At 47.8% G+C, this 22798-nt stretch overlaps 4 protein-coding genes across 4 annotated transcripts; 1 reads left to right on the top strand and 3 right to left on the bottom strand.

Annotated features, from left to right (window-relative positions):
* Nucleotides 1-11867: 11867 nt before the first annotated feature.
* Nucleotides 11868-12752, bottom strand: M431DRAFT_520820 (hypothetical protein; the record flags this gene model as incomplete). Its single annotated transcript, XM_024920448.1, has 3 exons — nt 11868-12114; nt 12192-12317; nt 12631-12752. 3 exons carry the CDS (start codon nt 12750-12752, stop codon nt 11868-11870), a joined length of 495 nt encoding a protein of 164 aa, XP_024773573.1.
* A 292-nt stretch (nt 12753-13044) lies between these two features.
* Nucleotides 13045-14465, bottom strand: M431DRAFT_508944 (hypothetical protein). Its single transcript, XM_024919197.1, has 2 exons — nt 14278-14465; nt 13045-14189 (listed from the first exon to the last, which is right to left on the bottom strand). Exon 2 carries the CDS (start codon nt 14142-14144, stop codon nt 13215-13217), a length of 930 nt encoding a protein of 309 aa, XP_024773572.1. The 5' UTR covers nt 14145-14189; nt 14278-14465; the 3' UTR covers nt 13045-13214.
* Nucleotides 14466-16274: 1809 nt separating this feature from the next.
* M431DRAFT_6171 (hypothetical protein) lies at nt 16275-17053 on the top strand (the record flags this gene model as incomplete). Its single annotated transcript, XM_024921594.1, has 2 exons — nt 16275-16516; nt 16582-17053. The coding sequence occupies 2 exons, from the start codon at nt 16275-16277 to the stop codon at nt 17051-17053; spliced, it is 714 nt and encodes a 237-aa protein (XP_024773571.1).
* A 3805-nt stretch (nt 17054-20858) lies between these two features.
* On the bottom strand, nt 20859-21959 carry M431DRAFT_117424 (hypothetical protein; the record flags this gene model as incomplete). The annotated part of the gene is made up of 1 exon (XM_024911998.1): nt 20859-21959. One exon carries the CDS (start codon nt 21957-21959, stop codon nt 20901-20903), a length of 1059 nt encoding a protein of 352 aa, XP_024773570.1. The 3' UTR covers nt 20859-20900.
* Between the last annotated feature and the right edge of the window lie 839 nt (nt 21960-22798).

The following is a 22798-nucleotide window of genomic DNA, read 5'->3' as shown; positions in this document are numbered from 1 at the left end:
TCTACTTCAAAAGGAGTTTTGTACGATGTGGAGTTTTTCTTAGACGGAGCATAGCGAGTTGCTGAATGGAATTTCGTTGGATTGACGAGAATATGGGTTGGATTATGGATGTGGTTGTATATAGCATCAATGACTTTGGTGGATATTTGGGGCTTTCGATTGCGTAGGATTCGAGGTTTGATCGGAGAGCAGTATTGGACTGTCGAGGCAAAAACACGTTAGTTATAGACATGATAGAAAAGAGTAGACGGCCGAGGCAAACATACCACATTGTTCTTCAAATCATTTGAAAGCCCGCCTTTGGCATAGCTCCTCCGGGACGACAGTTAGAAACTGGTTCAACTGCCATTGTTTTCGCTTCGCTTCTTATGTTGTAACATCTTTTGTTTCGGCCCCAGAAGTGTATTGCCATACTCTAAGGTAAGTACCTAGGGAACCATCTGATCTTCGTTGTGAGCTCCGTATTGTATTCTGGCATTTGGGTTGGATTATTTATCGTAGAAGATGACTCGTGAAGGAGTGCTATGACCTTTGAGAGGATTGGTATGAAGGATCGGTGGAAGAATTGGAGATTTCTAGTGGAAAATCATCTGCGAATAAATACGTCAGTAACTTGACCGAAACAGCAATGAGTTGTGTGATATCGACGACTTCAACAAATAACTGAAGGCACTGGTAAGCCCTGGACTCGGAGGCAATTCAAATTACCAAGATAATAGCCGATATGGTCGTATTCAGATTGAAGACCACCTAGTAAATCTCAATGGTCAACAGATTTTTCAGCGAGACGGTTTCGGCCACGACCAGTGAAAACAAACAGAGTCCCTTGGGATACTCTCTCTCGTAGATGGAAGACGGATAGTGTTCGCTCAGGGATAACTGGAGAACAGTACCACTGCAGCCAAAAACATGGTAAAGAGAACGCTGGTAGGAAAGTTCGACTTATCTTGGGAGTCTCTGGAGGCGCAGATTGCTCTTGGTAAAGGTAGTGCCGTTTTGATGTCCACAAATAATTCTCTACTTTGTAATGTGGATAATGGCGTGCGCTTTCGCATGAGAAATTGCCAATGTTCCAATGCTTGTACTGCAGGCTTTAGGGTACGATCTGCCTAAAGCGAAAGTTCTACAGCAACAGTTCAAACAAACAGCTGAAACTCCCAAGTATTTGTATCTGGCATTCTGCTAGTACGCACCTTATATAGCGAATGCTCTCAGATTCGAATTGTTCTGGTGTATCGATCGTGGGTACGGATAGGAAAAGCGTCGGGATGTGTTCTCAAACGCTTCGCTTTTGACGGCAGGGAAGAGGTTCAATGTCAATATGTTGACGCTTTGTGTCAATCATCGCTATCGCTCAGTCGGCTTCAGTTGTTTTCGCAAATGCTCGGGCTCTATTCATAACAGCAAAAAGAAATCAGCTCTGGACAAAAAGTTGAGGAAAAAAGAGCTTAGCTCTCCGGGAAGACTCATCTGTATGTAGGACTTCTTTTTCACCGCAAGCTCTCGTAAAGCTGTATCAGATGACAGTCACTGGAAATGTTCTCCAAGTAAGCTCACAGATCAAAGCAAGATTGAGGTCAGGCATCCACAGTAGAGTTGTGCGATTGCGTCGATCGAGCCTGCTGTCGAGATGAGGGAACCAATTTGCAAGGGCCCCATACGATATCGTCTTCGGGCCTTCGTAGGCAGTAGCCGACCTTTTCTTTTCCTCTTTGTTAATAACATAGATAGAGGGCCAAATGCAATAGAATGCACTTTGTCGATTTGCTTAGTAGCTTGGGTCCTGGCGGTTCTGTAGAAGTAGAGAGAAGAGGTCCAACCTATATCTTTGTATTTGCTCTCAGATGCGACTAGATAGAGACAGTAATAGGCTCAGACTTACGTAGAAGCTCGGAAAAATTGATCTCTCTGGTCGCAAATACGAGCTTAAGTTTGTGTCTACAGAGACTGCCGTTTGTTCGGCTTGCCAAAGCAAGTAGCCGGGCGAAAGAGAAGATAGGCTGCCAGTATGCTCATTACGCTGGATTTTCTGTTTTTAATCACGTATGTCCAAAATTTGAAAAACTTACCAAAAGAATTATAAGCAATGTGGTCCAGGCTGCCATTTCCGTGTCGCTGAATAGATTTCAGGTGGCGGATGCCTTCTGCGTCTCGCCAAGCTTGTATGCCGTCTTTTTGGCCCCTGGTAGCTAGGACGGGCAGCGACATGCCGAAAGTGAATCATCGAAGAGAAGAATTCTTGACTCACCTAATAGAAAGTAGAACAATAATTTCTGAACAACTGATGGATTGAGAAACTTGCAGTGGCTCTACGTTCCAGGATCGGCGAGTGACAGCTTGGCTCCTGGTGGCCGCCAGTGTCTCGATTTGCGTCGACTGCAACACAGAAGCCATACTACGCAGTAATCTCCAAGTCACATATCCAGCTGCCGCACAAATTACTGGAACACTATGCATTTGTACAAGTGAATCATCATATAGGAAGAAGAGTAATATCTGACCTGTTGAACTATGCCTCGAAATACAGCCAAGTTCTACAACAGAGAGTTCGCCAGCAGCTACGAGACGGGGGACACCACCACAAAGGCTTCTAGAGTATCCATCGCCATACAGAATATCAAACTCGACCTACGCTCAAACCCACCGCAACGCAAACACTACCTACGTCTCCCTCCCTACCCTCTGAGCTCTTCACCCCCAGCCACCGCAGCCAAACACTCTGACCAAAAGTCCCCGAGAACGGTCCACTTTCATCTGATCTACGAGAAAAGCAGCGAGCCAATGAGAAAAATAGAGGCAGTTGGCAGCTTTTTCGAAAATTATTTTCACAATCAGTAGCCCACCTGTTTTCCTAATATGGAATATGAGGGAGATGCAGATGTACCCAAGTACCTGCCCTGAGGATGTCGTGGTAGGTGCTTGGGTATGGAGTTGGAGGAATCGGGGAGGCAGACGAAGCCTTGGTGATGTCGTGATAGATCGATTGGAAAATGTAGTCAAGACTTCAGGTCTCTGGACAGAAGAGTAGCAGTTCGCTCTATGTCTAATTTCCCAGTTTGAAAGTTCCAGTTATTGTGCGTAGCTTCAATCTAGATTATCTTGCCATCAACCAAATAGTTCTCGTGGCTAGTACCAGAAGTCTGCATTTTATGGCTCGCCTGGCTCTAACTGCTACGTTGGCGTAGCCGCCCGAAGTTCATCAAAACTGTCTACGAGAGTCCAAAGGCTCTTTCATATTAAAATGCAATGGTGAGAATATGAAGGCCGTTCGGGAATGGATTTGGCGCTTTCTCCCTGGGTCAAGGAGTGGATTTTTACGACATCTGATCAAGGATCCGAGTCCATACAAACGAACGCTTCTACCACAGTAATTTAATGAGGAGAAGACATTGTATAATATTGAGCGAAGAGAGTATTGATATCAACTAGATGGGTAGAACACCCGGCTCCTGACTCCTCCCACAACATTTGATCCGACCGATCTAACGGTCTCCTCTCTTGTCATTTCCACTCCCTGCTTGCCCAAGCTAGACTCTGAGTGAATATAACATACCGCCGGTTTGTAGGTCGTAAAGATGTTCTGGAAATGGTCCATTCGAAATAAGAGTAGGTAGCGGAAAGGTAGTCTCTTCTCGGCTTCTAGGTAGATACGGCGTGCTTGTGTACGACGGTCGAGAGTTCGGTAGAGGCATCGACTAAATGGTATCTGCAAATGATTAGCAAAATCCTCTGAAGTATCTTGAGGGACAATACCTGTAATAATCACAGACACATAGAAATTGGAGTTGAGAGACGCCGTTTGTAGCCAAGAACGAGGCAAGAAAACAAACCACTCCTTTCCATAACGAAGCGCCTCAGCTGCGAATAGAAAAAGAGCGAAGCGTAATCAGTAACGAGTAGCTGAAAAATCTTCCTGTGTATTTGCCTGTGATGCTGAGTAGCCTTCGATGCGGCAGGAAACGAATAAAGCCATTTTGCTGCGGTACCACGGCTTCTAGGCAAATTCCTTGGGTAGACATAACCATACGGCACATCTGAGAGCAAGAAAACATTGGAATGAACTCTTTTGAAAAAGGAAAGCATTTTCTACCTAGGCAGGATTGTATGAGGAGCCAGACAGGTAAAGTAAAGTGGTGGCATTTGAGCCTTAGTCAAATCCCCATATGCAATGGTAACGCACTCAGCCGAGACACTTTGCAGTTACCAGCTTCTTTGAGCAATCAATATTGAATCTCGTTCATGGATGAATGGGAATGTTTATATTTATGATTTCTATGCATTCATCATCAATCTTTCTCGAAGCCAAATGCTATTTCTCTGGCAAAGTTCAACGCCGCCTTTGGAGGAGGACTCGACGCTCCAGGGTAATATAGCCCAATATTCAAACTACGGTCGCTAAGGTATAGGTATGGAACTTTGGAGTACCAGATGCTCGTGGTCATTTTTTGAAGCCTGAAAGATGCTGGTTCCCCTGGTATTCTAGTTTCTCGAAGGCGATTAGACGAATACCGACGCTCGATTCTTCGAACCGATCCCACAGGGAAGCCGAAGCACACTTTCTTCCCATACTCGATTCTATTTCTAGGCAATTCTTTCGATGTTCCGCGAGGAGTGTTTTACGTGTCGATGGGCATTTGAAGATTCAAAGGAAAGACGGGGAACTTGTAGACAGGCAATTGCTCATGGCGCACCACCTGTAGGACATGGGCAAGGAAAGATTGAGGAGACCACTCGTATTTGATTTTTCATATTTTCAAATTTACGCAGTGTTTTGTTCCCAATCTGTGGTTCTGATGCTGGGTTTACTTCTTGCGACGAGAATTACATCGCAAGCTACATTGTATTCATCCTGAAGATCTGACGACATCATGATTCTGTCCAATCCAACTCCCCTTGACTGGGCTTTGGTGGCTCGATATTTCGAAAACATGGCCAAGAAGGGGCAGCGAATGGCACAGTCCCATTGTCTAGTGATTTTCCTCTTGGGTTTCGAATCTGGATCGAGGGTAGCCCGACAATCCAAGCAGGAGTTTCGCGCCACCCCATTCGAAGCACAGTAATATCCTTTTTTCTTGAGGGAGCCTCCATTTAGCTCGATCGATTACCGTTGGAGATCTGGATTGTGGAGAGTACTAGCAGGGATACACCCTTGGAGAGTTATGGGTCGGGAATAGACTACAGCCACCAGTTCAACGTGATGAGACTGCGACGAAACATTTCGCAGTAGATACTCCCATAGAATCATAATACTTTTTTCCCCCGGTGAACTTGAATCTACTACTATCTGTTCGCTGATTGATCCAGCAATTCTGTAGAGAGACTCTGCCATTTCTCAAGGTGTACCGGTCGCATGGATATTGGAGAACACTCCAATATGCTACCATACGGGAGAAAAAAAAAGGGGTAAACCAAACAAGAGTCTTTTCCCGATCTTGATAGAAACTTTTTCAGTATCGGTGGTAATGAACTACACAATTTGGACATTGAATCTCTACGCTGGGGACTGGGAATAGCTTCACCTGCAAAGGAGTCCCGTAGTAGTGCAGTGCACACTCGCTCCAGGTGGTCTCTACAGCGGCCACCACACTACAGATTCAAACGATATATCAAATTCAACAACTGCACAATGATTAATTCTACATGGATGACACACATGACCATAATATCAAAACTGCATTACCGTCTACTGCTCTACACATCTACAGCATCGTCAACTCTGGATATCAACTCGTACCCAATATCACCATACCCATTGATGCCCCCAATTCCCCTCGACAGCAGCCTCACATCCCACTACACCAGTCCCCCCTATGCCACCTCCCAATTCTCAAGGGCAGGCAACAACATCACAACGCAACGGGCTTCAGCTTCAATTCACTTTCTCGCTTGCCTACGGAGCCTCATCTCCTGAGTGCCCCTCTCCTCCTCGAGATCTGCCAATGATCGATCGAGGGGGCCCCCCCAAGCTTCACTTCTGCATGACCTGATACCCGTGGCCCCAGTTGTAAAGTCTCCGGGTCACGCGTTTGTTCTCTCGTTGCCTACGTGACAGCAGTGATCCTGAATTCTCATAGGCCAGAGCGTGCTGCAGGTGTTGATTTTCCATTTCTCACTTTTGGCCTGCACCTGACAGCCAGATCAGTAGGGCTCCACTCCTCCGTTTTCCACAACTACTTGAAGCTCGTCTTCTCCCGCTCTCTCTTCTTTTTTCTTTTCCTCCTTTCTTCATCCCGGATTTCAGGTAAGTCCCCAGGTAAGTCATTTCCTTTGTCTTTTCCTTTCTTTTTCAGAACCGTTTTGGAGACCACTGACTACTGACTTCCTCTTCTCATCTTGCTTTGGTTATGCAGATGGGAAGAGGAAACAGGGAGCAGCTTTTCTTTTTTTCAATTTTTGACCAAAGGGAAAATGATTAGAAAAGGGTTCTTCGTAATGAGCTCTGACTGTTCTGCAGGATGAGCTCTACCTTTGACGATACCTTTGATATGATCCCGCGATTTCTTTTTTACTTTTTTTCCCTCTCTCTCTTTTCCTCCTCCTCCTCCTCTTCTTCTTCCCTCTCCCTTCTTTCTTTCTTTCTTCTTTGTCGCTCCTCTCTTTTTTGGGCCACTATCTCTATCTTCAAATTCAATTTCAATTTCAATCCCAGTCCCAGTTCCAATTCTGTTTGCCTGCTCCAACTTCTCTCTCAAGTTTGACTGCCACCTCCCACTTCCATCTCCCATCTCTACCTCCCATCTCTATCTTCCATCTTCCATCTTCCATCTTCCACCTTCCACCTTCCACTTCCACCTTCCACTTCCACCTTCCACTTCCACCTCTCACTTCCACCTCTCACTTCCACCTCTCACTTCCATCTTCAACCTCTCATTTCCACCTCCATCTCCCACCTCCATCTTCCATCTTCCACTTCCATCTTTCACCTCTAGCTTCCATCATCCATCATCCACGTCTCTATCGTAAGTCCCATTTTCCAATTTCGACTTCCACTTCCCCAGTGACCTTTGATCCCTTCTTCTCCCGTATTTCAATTTCATCTTTCAGGTATGTTTTCAATTTTCCTACCGTCTCACTTTTCTTCTCTCCACCCAACTTCCCAATGATGACAAAAGGGTTCTTTTCCAGCTGCCTGTCAGCAAATGGAATCAAATACTCTGTCTGAGGGACAGTTCAACTTTCAGTTGTTCTGGTTGCGGTCGGGGGTTTCTAGATTTTCTTCCTATCTTCCTCTTTTCTTCTTTTCTCCCGCTTTGCGATTCTTTTTTCCCCTTCCTCCTCTTGCTCTTGTACCACTCATTCTTCCTCTTCCCCTCCCATTTGCTTCCTCTACTTCTTGCTTTCTGTTTTCTTTTCGTAGCACACACACACACATCGAGTGATGACCAGGGTTCTAGTTCCGACTGCACGTCAGTTATGGAATGAAAATATTGTCTGACACTGATTGAAGCACTCTAGCCTCTCGCTTCTGTTGCTCCTTCTTTATTGTGTCTGTGGGTGCTGGAGAGACAAACGGAGCAAGATCTTGTTCGTCTCCAGTCCCGAATTTCCCGGTTTTCCTCCTTTTTCTTTTTTCTTCTTCCTTCTTTCTGTTCACTTCCCACTGTATCTCTATTTCCCACCCCAGTCCAACACACACACACACGCATGGCGTGATGACTTAGGGTTCCATATTCCAACTGCAAGTCAGTAATGGAGTAAAAATACGGAGTCTGACATTGATCGATCCATCGGGTCTTTCTTTTTTGTGCTTGTGTGTGTGCCAAGGACACATTCGCATTCCCTCCACCCTCAATTTCCCACATCACTTGTTTTTGTTTTTTGTTTTTGCTTTTTGCTTTCTTTCTGTTGACTCTTCCTTCCTATCCTCCTACCACATTTCGCTTCAACCCAGACACTGGTCACATGGAGTGATGACTATGGGTTCCGTTCCCAGCTGCGTGTCAGCAATGGGAAAAAATATTTGAGTCTGACGTTGATTGAATCACTCTGGCCTCTCGCTTGTTGGCGATTCTTTCTTCTTTGTGCCAGTGTCTGCTGGAAGAAGCACATCTGAAATTCCTACACCTCCTCACTTTCTTCTTTGCTTTTTCTCTTCGCCTTCTCTTTCCCATCTTCGCTCTTCTTTTTACCTTTTCTCTCTTCAACACATACACACTTAGGATGATGACTTAGGGTTCGTTCCAGCTCCAAAGGCAATGGAATCAAAAATTCCAGTCTGACGCCGAAATTGATTCACTCTAGCCTCTCGCTTCAGCTGTTTCTTTTTCACTTGTGCTCTGTGTGTTTGAAGAAGAGAAAGTACTCTGCATTTCTGTTCGTCTGGGGGTCCTCTTTTCTCTTTGCGTTTCCTTTTCCCAATACATACACACTCAGGATGATGACATAGGGTTCATTCCGGCTGCAAGTCAGCGATGGAATCAAAAATTTTGAGTCTGACGCCGAAATTGATTCACTCTAGCCTCTCGCTTCAGCTGTTTCTCTTTCACCTGTGCTCTGTGTGTTGGAGAGGCCACACAAAGACCATTCCATATTTTCATGTCGGCCATTGATGAAAACACTTGGTCTGGCTTCAGTTCTCTGTTCCTGTCGGAGTCGCAATGATGAGTCAGTCCGGTAGTCTTTCGAGTTTGTTTAAAGCAGACCATGAAAGAAAAATTCAACTCTGAGCGACTATACTAACCTATCCTCCTCCCCTTCTTTTGTATACTCACTGACTTGTCTTTAGTAGAAACTCTCCCCTTTTGACCTATCCTCCTCCCCTCCCCTCCCCCTCTTTTGTTTACTCACTGACTTGTCTTTCGCAGGAGCTCCTCCCATCTTTTGACCTATCCTCCTCTCCTATCCTCCTCTCCTCTCCTCCTCCCCTCCCCTCCCCCCGTCTTTTGTATACTCACTGACTTGTCTTTAGTAGGAACTCTTCCCTTCTTTTGTACACTCACTAACTTGTCTTTAATAGGCATTCCTTTCTCTCCCTTGTACTGGGCACTTATAGTAAGTCTTTTGCTTTTCCACTTCTTCTTTTTTTCTTTATGGAGTGATTAGAAAGCAATGTACAACAGTACAACTACGATACCAATGAGTGCCAAAATTGCCAGGGTTCTTCTGACCATGATCGGCTTGATTCCATTTTCTGACTTTATCTGTCTTGTTCTGATGGCTGATCTCTTTTCTGAAACAGGGCTCGTCAAATGAGGTTTTTATTTCGAATTCTGGTGCGCTCCTCTCCCCCACCCCAGCTCCTCACTCCTATCCTCCCACCACTTTACACGTATGGAATGATTACATTCCTCAAGCACGATCACACAGTGAGTGCGATTTGAGCAACACTTCAAGGTGTTGAACTTGCTATGACCATACGAACTTCCTCCAACTCCTTTTCCTTTTCCTTTTAATTTTACCCTTTGGATCTGTCCGCTGGCCACCCTTCTGGACTAGGGCTTCTGAATTCAAGATCTCTCTTCCTTTGTCACATTGCTTTATGGTAAGTCGCTTTTGTTTTCTATGTCATGGGATGATTACAAACAAGAACACAATATAAGATGGTGACATTAGGGTTCTTCTGACCATGATTTCTCAACATTTCTTTCTCAGTTCTCTCTTGATGATCTCTATACTAACCACTTTCTTTGGGCAGGGCTCTACGCAATTGCCTCCCTCAATCATTTACGGTCGGTTTCTCCCTCCCTCCTTTCTTCGATATGGGATGATTACAATCACGAACACAATATAAGATGGTGACATTAGGGTTCTTCTGACCAGAAAAGTTTCTCGATGAAATTTTCTGACTTGATCTTCTCTTCCTGATCGCTGACTTCTTTTCTGCGTTAGGAGTCTACAGAAGCCATCACCATTCAAAGCCTCTCTGGTAAGTGTGTTCTCTCTCTCTCTCTCTCTCTCTTTTTTTTTTTTTCCGGAGTGATGACAAATAGAGTCGCACCATCGATGAATGTGTGCCTGCGTAGAGTTGCTTGCTAACGCACCTATTATCACAGAAATACATGGTTCTTCTGACCGACGTCTTGTTGCTTTTCTTTTCTAATGCACTATCCAGTGTTCATGTGGCTGACTGATTTTCCAGCTCGTTCATTGACAGATACCTACTTCAACATTCCGCCCTTCAAGCCAATCATCTCAGTGAGTATTCTTTTCTCTTTTTTTCCACAACTATGGCATGATGACAACCAAAAGCACGACATCAAAATGAGTGCAGGAAGGGGACTCTGACCATAAATTTTCTCAATGACATTTGCTAGACTTGAACTTCAAGTTACCGTTTGCTGACTACTTCTCTTCGATAGGGCGCATGGAATTGAGGTGGTGGAAACATCTAGAATAGATATTGCAAAAGAACTTTCAAAACAACTTTCTTCTTGTGCCTCCATCTCGTGTGACATTTGCCCTAGAATTGTAGAGAGAAGTTCTACCCCTGTGTGTATCCATAAGAGCAGAAATATGGCTGGTCTGCATTGTATTCAAAAGAAAAATATTCTCTGGCAGAATTTTGTCTGGAAATTCAACCTTGCTTCGAAGTTCAGCCTCGTCTTCGATATTCAGCCTTGCCCCCGATATCGACAGTGAAAGTCATCTCTGATTTGGACGCAAAACTTTGTTCCAGTGTAGATTCTCGATTTCATATTGTATTCATATAGGACCACAGCAAATAATTAATAAAGGTAATGCATAAGTTTTCCAAAATTCGTTTGAGCAGCAGAACAAAATTGACAGTCCCTACTATTCGCGCGTGAAAGTGAAGACGAGCGAGCAATAGGTCGCGATCTCTCAGCCTCCGACAACATGGCAGAATTTGTCCGCCCGATCAACGCTAATATCCCGCAGTTACTACTCAAAGTGAATTGTGTCAAGCAAATTCTGATCTCGAACTATGGTGCTACCGCTCGTAATGCGACTTCGCATGGACAATACGCAAACGGCGTCGCCGCCGTAAGATTCTATCACAGACAGGCAACGAATATGACTTTGGCGGAACAAGACGGATATATCAAGAACCTCGACAGGAGAAGACTCCTTGCAAATACAGCTCGTAGAGCTGCGAGCCCCCGGCGGCAACCCCCCTCCCAGAGAGCCCAGCACGACCACCGAAGATGGGACCAGGCCCCCTAGAGACCGCTTGCCGAGCGATGAGCACATGCGGCTTTTGTGGACTTGCAACGGATAGTTCGTCATCTATCAGAGCACCTTGACCAAGCCCTCTAATCACCGCGCATATCGCAATAATGTCTACCCTTACTCGTGGGCCAAGTAGGTTCTGCTCAATGCGCTCTACCCAGGTAACAAGTTCAACAAACATCGCGATTAGGCCAGAAGTAAATTCGGCAACCATGTCGTCTCCGACTTCAGTACTGGCGGTATGCTCAAACAAACTACGCAAGCGAAAAGCATGCTTGGGAAAAGGCAATGTGGAGGAGCGAAGGGAGAATTATCTTGGACCGCGAGAGACAGTTATGGGACGGAACATGAGAATGACAGCAATGCTTCTTTCGTGATAGCAAAATGCTTTGACTATGGTCGATAGATGCTCTCAACTTCGATGTCAGAGCTAATGGATAAAATTTCATGCTTCCAAAGACCCAAATTGCATCGAGAAACGAGCATCCAAGGCCGCAAACCAGGAGCTCAACGGTACAAAAGGAGAGGAGGGAGTTACGGGTGCGTTTAGTCACAAAGGAAAGAAAGCAGTCACGATATTATGTTAAGCAGATTGTATTAAATCAACTGCATAAAATCCCGTTCCCAGATCCGAATCCCCCCCCCCCCCCCCCAAAAAAAACATTTAGCAAACACTCAATCGCAGATTGATGCTGGGGTTACCAGCAGCGAAAGAGAGTATCCTCCATCCCAAACTCGCGTTACTCGCAGTCAACATAGCTAACCACAACCTGGCAGAAGAGATAGAGCAAGATTGCTCCAGAGACGCACTGGAACCAGGTTCCATGCGGTAACATGATGCAGACGATGATGACGCTGATGAAGGAGCATACAATGAACAAAGAAGCCCACATCTCGGTATCGGTGGGTGGGTTGTTACGCATGCCGTTGCGGTAGTACTCGAGCTCCGCGGTGCGATTGTAGAATCTCATTGTTGACGAAGAGGTGCTTTGGTAGAACTGGAAACAAATCTAGGTTTGAAACGAGTTAGTTTCCAAGGCTTCAAAGACGAGATGGGGATGCACAAACCTTGAGTTGTCGTCCCTAAGGAGCGTAGGAGCAGGTCTTTGGGTTTAGAAATATCGCGAGAATGCTTGGTAGACGACGCGGACGTTCTTTTTCGGCTCAGCGAAGCGAACAGTCTTGGTCTTCTTGCTGATGGTGGAAGGATTAGCTAGAAGGAATCGAGAAGCCAGAGTAAAAGCTCGAAAAGAAGCACGAGGATGTTGATAAGCCAGATGAAAAGCATGTTAAGAAAGAGGATGAAGAGTCTGCCCAGAAGGGAGAAGAACATATCAAGATGGAAGAGATATGTTTTGACGAGGGAGAGTGGGATTCCTCAACTTCCTCACACCAAGATTCTCCAAAAGAGAAGGGAAAAAACAAGAGCAAGAAGGGGCACAGAAACGCAAAAAGGAGTAAAATTAGAAAGAAAAAGCACGGTAGGGATGAGAGCAGACACACCTCTTGCGCTTGGGAGTGCGGCGGAAAGGTTGAAAGCGGTTCTTGAGAAACTCGTAGAACTTGAAGAATTCGGGGAACCCGAGCTTGATGCAAAGAAGAATAAAAAGCATGACCACTCGCATTGTCAAGTCGCGTTGAGTTAAGTTAAGGGGGGAAATGTTGACCTGCGCATGATGGACTGCGTGGGTGGAAGTACGGCCAGCTGGCAGCGGGCAGTTTTGTCTCCCCTCTCACTTTGACGGCCTACTTCTTGCCAGGGCTTCAGTTTTATAGAGAAACCCAACCCTGACCCGGGGAGAGAAATCAGTTGCAAAAAAAGTCAATGTAGATTTCGTGCTATGCTGTATAATCCTCAATAGGTTGCATATCCTGACGGCATCTTCAGAATTTTGATGTTCAGCATGTTAAGTGCCACCCCAAAGCGACAAAAAGTCCACAACGCCAAATCCAACAGTAGAATAGATACATTTTGAGGCTCTGTGCCAGTCTCTTTTTCCTCCTCTGTCTGTCTCTTCCCTTTTTATACACCACACTTTGCTTTTCCTCCTCTTGCCTTCCCTTGCTAAATCATATAATAGAATGGTTTACCAGCCACGGCCGGCAAGCTTCTCCTCGGGCTTCATGGCATCGCAGTTGATGCCAACCATGGCCTCACCAAGTCCGGTGCTGCACTCAGCAAGGACCTTGGGGTCACGGAAGTGAGTGACGGCGCGGACAATGGCCTTGGCTCGCTTGGCAGGGTCGCCAGACTTGAAGATACCGCTACCGACGAAGACACCGTCACAGCCAAGTTGCATCATGAGAGCAGCATCAGCAGGCGTAGCAACACCACCGGCGGCGAAGTTGACGACGGGGAGACGGCCCAGCTCAGCAGTCTGGCGCAGCAGCTCGACGTCAACCTCGAGCTTACGAGCAAGCTCACGAAGACGAACAATACCGCCCTCGGCAAGAGCAGCCTTTGCCTGGGCAATGTCCCTGTTGACAGTCTTCATGTGGCGGACGGCCTCGACAACGTCACCGGTGCCGGCCTCGCCCTTGGTTCGGATCATGGCAGCGCCCTCGGCAATACGGCGCAGGGCCTCGCCCAGGTTACGGCAGCCGCAGACAAAGGGCACGCCAAAGGGGCTCTTCTCGACGTGGCTCTCGTCGTCGGCGGGCGTCAGGACCTCGGACTCGTCAATGTAGTCGACGCCCAGGGCCTCGAGGATCTGGCACTCGACGAAGTGGCCGATGCGAGCCTTGGCCATGACGGGGATGGTGACGGCGTCCTGGATCTCCTTGATCATGGCAGGGTCGGACATGCGGGCGACGCCGCCGTCCTTGCGGATATCGGCGGGGACTCGCTCGAGGGCCATGACGGCGCAGGCACCAGCTTCTTCGGCGATGCGGGCCTGCTCGGCGTTGGTGACGTCCATGATGACGCCGCCCTTGAGCATCTGGGCGAGACCGGCCTTGAGGGCGAAGGTGGTCGCGGGGGCGGCAGCAGAGCCGTTGGTAGAGGCGTCGTTGGTCATGGTGATGGTGATGATGGTATTTGGAGGGGTAAGTTTGGAGAGAACCTGGAGGGGTAGAAGAGGATGATGGTTAGTACAACAAGACTTTAAGGAGTACTTCAGAGAGTCTCATGGGTATAGGATTTGCACAAACAAGTAGAGTTGTCCCAAGGGTATCAAGGAATCGAATTGAGTGGTTTGCAAGTCTGGACAAGAAGTTCTGTGTTCAGGTTGGCGATGCCTTCGATATATGAGGGGCAATCCGGGAACTGGCGGCAGTGGGGCAACAAGGAACAAAAAAGTTGAGTCAATTTATTCAACTAGCAGTCACCAAAGTACTCCGTATAATCTTACGGAGCAGCCAAGAAAAAAAAATTACGAATATTACAAAGTACCTCGCCTTAGAACCTTTGGCTCTTACTTACAAACTTAGTAGCGTTCCTAGTAGGTACACACGGAGTACATCGGCACATGCTTCTCGCTACCAGGCCCGTCGACACTAGCAGATGCATGGCGGAGGCGGGCGCCGCGCATTCCTTTGCGGAGCAAGCGAAAACGGAGCCGGGATGGGGATTTTTTGCGACTCTTTTTTTGCTGGAGATGCCGCATGTGCAATCTTGGATGCCGGCCGTAGCCTTGGGACAGACATGCAGCGAAGCGGGGGAAGGAGACGAGGCAGAGAGCAGAGGTGAAGATGATGAAAGTAAACGGTTATGTACAGGGGTGGGACAAATGCATGTAGTTGGCTGGGCGTGGCGGCAAGCATCGGGAAATCAAAAAGTACATGCAGTTCTTTTGTTGTATGGATGGGTTGAAAGTCAATACTCATCTCTCGTTAGAATGTAGGCTGAGTGATCGTACAGAGATCAGTAGTCGAACATGTCATCGGAGGGCGAAACCACCAAGACATACAACACAGATGGCAACAGTCTCCCGCTTGCAGAGCCATCACGTAACAGGCGGGCCATCTATTAACCACCACATCATCAAAGGCCGTCTAGAAGCCTGTCCCAGTGCCGTCAGAGCCTCTAGCGGCACGCCATTGAACCCCCCGAGATCTCAGTTGCTGGTCATAAATCCAAGATGGCCGGAACAGCGCAGGCTTGACTGGAACAGGCCATTCAACTTTGATTCCGGACCACCGGTCACCTTGGGCTTGACGCGGTGCAGCTGGGGCTTGGCCTCTTTGGGCGACTCCGGGGCGCCTCATGCAGGTCGATGCGGCGCCAAAGGGGGACCCGTTGCCCTACTGTAGCACATTTGCAGCTTGCAGGTGCTTGCGAGCCTTTTGATTTGCATCTTTCATCTCCGGAGTTGCAGCTCATGTAAGTACATCTCGGGTCATACGAGGCGGAGGCCAACTCGAAACTCTTTTTATTCATACTCGTATTATCAAGCAGACGCAACGACATGTCGAAATCAGGAAATCCCGCCTGGAAGAGCCCCGAAACATCCCGATGGCGGAGCAGCACAAGCAAAGCAGAACCCCATCATACATGTACCGGCGCCCTTTAGACGAAGACAAGATGCAGAGCTAGCGAGGGGAGTGACATGGCGTGTCATATTATCGATCCCAGGCCATGCATGAGTCCAGTCTTCCGGCGGTTTCGATGCTACAGTAGGGGCCTATCCACTGCCATTCTTCTTTCAACGACATGTATGTACTTGATGTGTACTGCACAAAAGGCACCGCTGCTTGCCGTCGATAGCCCGCCCTCACTGATTAGCCAATTGATACCCGTGGGATGCTAGATTCAGAACATGTGCAACTCATGACCACAGGTATTGCTTATTTCGACTTAGACTGAGCCACATGCTTGTAATTTCTCTTCAAGTAACAACTAGACTACATGTACCGGCAATCTGTGTTCTACTGTGCATGAATACAAAGGCGGTACTTTGACCCAAAGACCTGGGGTTCACGCCACCATCTTTGTCACCCCGCCACCACCAAAAAATTCATTCGCCAGTCCGGCTACCGGCGCCTTGTCTTATCATTATCAGTCCCTCAACCTCACAAGTCAATGTCAGCCGGGCGATAAAAAGATACTTGCAACAAGCAACTCTTAAAAATCAACTTTCACATGCATGCATAACACCCTTCACCTCCCCTATCGTCCTTATTATTAGCTTCATCTTCCTCTCCCGAAAATGATGGCCCTCACAGTTGGCGTCTTGGCCCTTCAAGGTGGCTTCGCTGAGCACATTGAGCTGCTCAACAGGGCTGCCGCGGGTATTGTATCCGAAGATTTCACGTTTAAAGCTATCGAGGTGCGCACCGTCCAGGAACTCGCCAGATGCGATGCCCTGGTGATCCCCGGTGGTGAGAGCACTACCATCTCCTTTGTTGCTCAGCAGTCAGGCTTGTTGGAGCCATTGCGTGATTTCGTAAAGTAAGACTGTCCTTGCACTATTGTCAAAACTTCTTATACTATATCATACTAACCAAAGAAACTAGAGTCCAGAAGAAACCTGTCTGGGGAACATGCGCCGGCCTCATCCTCCTCTGCGACGAAGCCAACGGCACCAAAAAGGGCGGCCAGGCCCTCATCGGCGGTCTCAGCGTCCGCGTCCACCGCAACCACTTTGGCCGCCAGATGGAGAGCTTCGCTACCCCCGTCGACCTGCCCTTCCTTTCTGGCGAAGGCAGCAGCAACCCTGACCAATTCCCCGGCATCTTCATCCGCGCCCCCGTGGTGGAGGAGGTGCTTCCCCACGGCGACGGGCCGGAGGTTGAAGTCTTGGCTAGACTTGCGAACCGAGTCGAAAGGGCAAAGGCTGGTCTTTCGCTTGCTGTTACGAAGGGTGATGCTGGGGATATCATTGCGGTTCGTCAGGGCTCGATTATGGGGACGAGCTTTCATCCGGAATTGACGAATGATGCGCGGATCCATTCGTGGTGGTTGAAGCAGGTTATTAGTGGTTTGTGAGCGGAGCATTATGGTGGCACTCTGTTTTTGTTTATTTTGTTTTTCCTCGTATTCAGAGTTGTATTTTAGTAGAGAGATCAAGCCTGGCTTTTGGATAGACGCATAATTACGGTAGAATACGGCGTTCAAGAAGACATGAATAAAGAGATGATATAACACGCTATGCTGATCCAATTTTAATAAAATATGTACGCTTGACCAAACCGAATGAAAATATTCCTTTGATTCCAATTTATTGTTTAGTTCTTCATCGCGGTGTCGTAGTTTGGAGGGTCTCCCTCGATGGGAGCCGGCATCCCCAGTGCCTCGTAGACCTCAGCCCTGGCCAATGCCCTCGCAACATCTTGCACCTCTTGCCCATTTACATCAGCTCCAGCTTCCCGGAGCAGACGTACCATATCCAAATCCTGTTTCACAAGTGCCTGTACCACCGGCTTGACACCGTTGTCTCCGACGCTGTAATTTGGATCTGCTCCGTAGTGGAGGAGCGCCTCGGTGAGATCTTTTCGCCCGTGGTCGATGGCATACTTGAGCAGAGAATCGCCGTTTTGCATCGTCGCCGTCGTCTTGGCTCCGTTCTGTAGCATGAGGGAGATGATTTCTGATATACCAGCTTCCACGGCATAGCAGATTGCGGGAGTCTTGCTGAAGCAGTCTTTCACGTCTGCCTTGGCCCCCTTGGCGAAGAGTTGGCGGACCATGTCGATCTTGTCCTCGGCGGCTATCTTGGAGCTCTTAATGACGATAAGCAAGACTGGCTGCGAGTGCCAGTCCTTGGTGTTGGGATCTGCGCCCCAGTCAAGAAGCAGCTTGGCCGTCTTGAGCCGCCTGTTGTTAATCTCATCTACCAGCAATGGCATGCCCGAGAGATTCTTGGCGCTGGGCTTTGCGCCCTTTTTAAGAAGCAGCTCTGCCATTTCATAATCCTTCTTGTCGAGAGCCACGGCTAGAAGATTGCGGCCGGAGACGTCGGTGGACTTGATTTTTGCTCCGAATTCGAAAAGCAGCTCCACGAGGGCCATCTGCTTCTTCCGTACGGCATTTGCAATGACGGCTTCGCCGCTTATGTTCTTTGTATTTGCGCTGCAGCCCTGCTCTAGGAGGAACCGGATGCCGTCCAAGTTGCCGGACAAAACAACATCGACAAAGTAATACTGGCCAGACGTGCTCTTTTCGTCGATGCTCGCTCCTCTACCAAGAAACATCTTGGCTGAATTGATGTTGCCTACCGAGGCTGCGAGAAACAGCGGCGGCATGCCCGACCACCCGGAGCCAGAAGTGCTCGCTCCCGACGCCAGAAGCAGACGGGCGGCGTCTTCTTGGTCAGCCAAGATGGCGCACTGCAGGGCATTCTTGCCGTTCTCGTTGCGGCCGTTGATGTTGGCGCCTTGGGTGAGGAAGCCAGCGATTTGCTGGATGTCGCCAATGGAGGCGGCTTGGCACAGAGCAGAGACAAAAGGGCCAGGCTGTGGGACAAGCGTATTGGCTATCGCCTTGAACGAGTTCCTGAATACTGAGCCCCATGAGATTCCGGAGGGCTGAGGACTTGAGGACGGTGCCTCAGCTTGAGCTTCGGTTGCGGGTTCAGCTTCGGCTTCGACTTGAGGGGAGTATGGAGGTGGTTCAGCAGATTCGTCTTCTTCTTCTTCATGGGCATCCTTTGGTGCATTTGAAGTGCTGTTGCTTCCAGATGCTTGTGATTCTCCTACGTCTAGTAAGATGTTCTTTTGCCCTGCTGATGTTTCGGATACAGTCTCTACCACGACTATGAGGTCGTTTGACTTTAATCGTGAGAACCTGTCTTCCTGCTCGACTTTGTCGTCTCTGTCAAAAGGTCAGCTCAAAGCACACTCACTTGTGGCATTGCGAGATTCAGCCTACGTTTGGACAACATCGACCATGGATTCCAAAAGACTGATATTCGCCTTGATCGTTTGATAATACACCACCAAGAAGTCAATATTGATTCTCTCAACATTGTCCGACTGCAGCCGCATCAATTGCTTGTGCAGCACCGTCATTGTCCCATCGCAGCTAGTCAAAAGGTCCTTGAACCCATCCTGCACCAGTATAGCCACCGTCGAGGCGACGAGGCAATTCTCCAATTTCGTAGTCCATTGACTGAGCTCTTGCAGCGCGCTGGCCAACGACGACAGCAGCTGTGAAACGTTTTGCCGGCTTGAGTCCAGTCCCCCAACTAGAGATTGGATTTCAGAGGCACCAGAGATTGCCCGCTGCGATATCCCTGAGCATAGCGTTGTGAGGGAGCTGATTGAGCGGCCGTCCATGATGCCGTATTGCGGCCGAGTGCTGTGTTTTTCCGTCGTCGCGGGGTTGTACTAAAGAGGAAAGGAGGCCTCTTGTGAAGCGTCTTTGGTTGCCGTCTTTACTCTCTTTTCTGTGTGTATCCGGCTCTCGGGATGTCGATTTCCTTCACTGATCACGGTGGAAAAATATGCAAAGAGGCTTCAAACAGTGTAGATCTCAGTCAATTCGGTTGTATCTTCTTTCTTCTGCTTCTATCTCTATGGAAATTGTAGAGAGCCGTTGCTTTTATCGCATCTTTCGGGCGCGGCTGAAGTGGGCTCGGCCTCGTAGGCGATGACGCAGCCTGTCCTGTGTTTGCGTAACTGCGCCCAGGGTCGAGTTTTTCTCTCTAGCCAATACTGGCCCGCAATCACAATCAACGTGTAGGATTCTGTCAGCACATGTCCATCTTATCATACGGGCTGCCCGTTTTCAATTGTTTTTGGGTGTACCAACGGGCAGAGATTCTGTCAATTGAATGTGAACTCATACAGTAGAGGGGGCTAGGGTTTGGTTTGGTTTGGTGGAGTTGAGTCTTGAATCTGTCTACCTTAGTCAAGGCAAACGGGCCAGGATCGTCGAAGCGGCATAATCGCCAATGCAAGCACTCTGTAGCTTATTAGATATCCTTTCGAAACGGCGCCTTCTCTTGCTAGGTTTGTTGGAAGAATATTTCTATGCTTAACCGCCGTAGACCGGCTTGGCATGAATTGGCTCTTCTCTTCCCGGCCCGCTACGCATGGCCGGGACACAGCCACTCTGTTTCATTGCTTTCATAGTGTCAAACAACCTCACAGTTAATTCCCGCCGCCCTTACCCTACCATCGAGCTCAGCCCTTCACAGCCACACTTGTTATTCCGATACTCGTATTTCGCAACGTGGATATCTGGGGAGAAGAGAAATACTACCTGTGTCTATTTATAGTCAATACATGGGGATTGCCTAGGGTAGCAAATACCCAATTAGGTAAAAACTGTACTACTAGGTAGTAATGCATGTCAAGAGGCTATCACGGCTCAACTTCTGGTTTCTCTGCGTCCTGGAAGCGAGATTGGTGGTTCTTATTTGGCCGTGTAGTCTCCTAGGCATTCGGAGCGACAGCCGAACAATTTGTCTTCTGTGCTCCGTAAGCAATGTATTTTCCTCTTCGAGTATGTGTCGTATCCTCGTTTTGGAATATTGAACCATTTGTGATAGTTTCCAGGTTGTTGATTTTTATTGAGTTCCAGGTTAGAACAGCTACAGTGGGGGTCGTCGGTTAGAAGATCAGTAATCATCCTGGTAGGATCCCTTGCTTGTGCGTTGGAAAAACATGAGAAATTGAGATAGTATGATGATTGAGATATTTCGCTAAATTTACAGCTATCCGAGAAGCTCTTGTTGATATTTGTGGTTGGTTTTGTAAAGTGTTTGTGTTGCTGTATATACCCAGATGAAATCCAAATGAACCTAGCAAGATAATCCTTCAAAATTACTACCTATATGTATCCAAAATTCCATTACCACATCTCCAACGTGCATCCAATAAAAATCCATTCTCTATTTTTCATCCTTAACATCTTTCCACATGTCCTCGATCGTCTTTTTCTCCTCGAATAAATCACAGCCTCCCTCTCCCCACTTGTGCCTAAAGAGCTTTCGCCCATCCTCTGCCATTTCCCACCAAGCAACCTGGAAACCCTTGGGATCATACGTCCATGGCTCTCCCTTTCCTCCCTTTTGCATGTTCTGCCAGGTATTGCGGCCCTTGGAGTCGCTCATCTTAGCATCTTGGATTTTCTGGAGCTCCTCTCTTAGAGCCTGGAACCGCGCAGAGCCCGGTGCGTTGTCTTCAGAGGTGTGGTTGGCAGAGTCGCTATCCTTTTCAGACTTTGGCTGAACAGCCGGCGGGAAGAATCTTGCTTCAGGGTCGTCTACGAAGTTGTTGACATCCCATATGTGACCTGCGTGAACCCCGTCAATTTGATAGCCCAGCATCTTGACGCGTCCGTAGGCATCGCAGTCCGTAGCGTAGTAAGGAATAAACACGTCCCACTGGCCAATGTGTCGCCATGCCTCGACGTTGATCAGAGTCAGATAGTCGAAGTTGAAAAACTTGGCCGCCCACTTTTTGCCTGAGATTCGTCCTTTCTCCGCTTCATCGAGGACATTGAGGACGCGTGTGTAAAACGATGTGTAGGGCGTCTCTTCTTCGTGGCTCAGGATGCCGACATCCATGTGACTCCAGAAGAAGTATGGCCAGTGGCGAGACATAGCTACCCTTAGCATGAAGTTTTGGATCTGAGCAAAATTCAGAAGCACAGATGTTTGTAAAATCGAAACGCCATATCTGTATCGAAACAAATCGTAGTCGAGGAAAAAGGGGTTATCTGGTGAAAGGAGCTTCAGGTTGTTGGCATCAGCTGTGCCGCTGTTGTCGATGATGATAATGTCTTCTCTTGGCCATCCACTGGCAATGTATCCAAGAATTGTCTGTCGCATCATGCCATTGTTCCTCGTAAAAGGAACAAAGAGCGGCGTCTTTGGTCGGTGACGGGGAGGCTCGTTGTACGACGCGACAAGGGGGAAGAAGTTGTTTCCCTCTGCAGGAAAGTACATTGCAAAGTCAAAAGACGACTGACCCAACACGGGCGTGGTTTCGGATTCAGTGTTTGATGATGCCCACATTGGGACCACGGACGAGGAGTATGATGTTTGTGGACGGGCGAGGTTTTTGAGGTGAGAAGGGTCGAAGAACTTGACCAAGAGAATCGTACCAGTGATCATTGCTATAAAGAGGAAGATCATCTTGAAGTTTAGACGAAACCTTGATTTGGACGGACGTCCCAAATTTTCCTCGTCGCCATCTTCATCTTCGGTAGGGAAACGATGGAGTCGGAGAGATTCGGCGTGCGCAGCAATCCAGCCTGGCCTGCGGGCGAAATTTGGAAATTTCGAAAAGAAAGCGCTAAGAGCCGAAAGCAAGCCCATCTGAAAAACTTTTAAGAAAGACAAACAAGATATTATAAAAGGAGTAGTTTCAACTTTTCGATTGGAAGAAACGAAGGGAAGAGTAGGTACTGAAGCAAAGGAGAGAGAGTGTGATGATGAGACGAAAAAATGCAAAAGCTTTTTCAGAACTGTGAACCCATTTATCACCTTAAAATTTGTTAGTACCACTTTTGAACCTATCGTATGAGACTTTGCAAAAATAGAGTACGAATCCGCTTTTCGGTTTTATCTCCTGGAAGCAACAGTATTCCGTTGACTCGTATTGAAGGGGACCAACGTGGGTAACATGGTTAGAAGCGGGCACGATTCGCCTCCTGGCATGCAGCTCACAGTAACTCCTGGGAGTGACATGTAACCTAGCCTAGTTTGTAATTATCCCGTATGATCCCGTTTGATGCCAAATTGTGGCTTAGACTATGCTTGAAGAGAGTGGTTGGACTGGATAT

Source organism: Trichoderma harzianum, assembly GCF_003025095.1.
Source record: "Trichoderma harzianum CBS 226.95 unplaced genomic scaffold M431scaffold_7, whole genome shotgun sequence".
Lineage (NCBI taxonomy): Eukaryota > Fungi > Ascomycota > Sordariomycetes > Hypocreales > Hypocreaceae > Trichoderma > Trichoderma harzianum.
The sequence above is the reverse complement of the archived record's forward strand: the minus strand, read 5'-3'. Positions and strand labels throughout refer to the sequence as shown.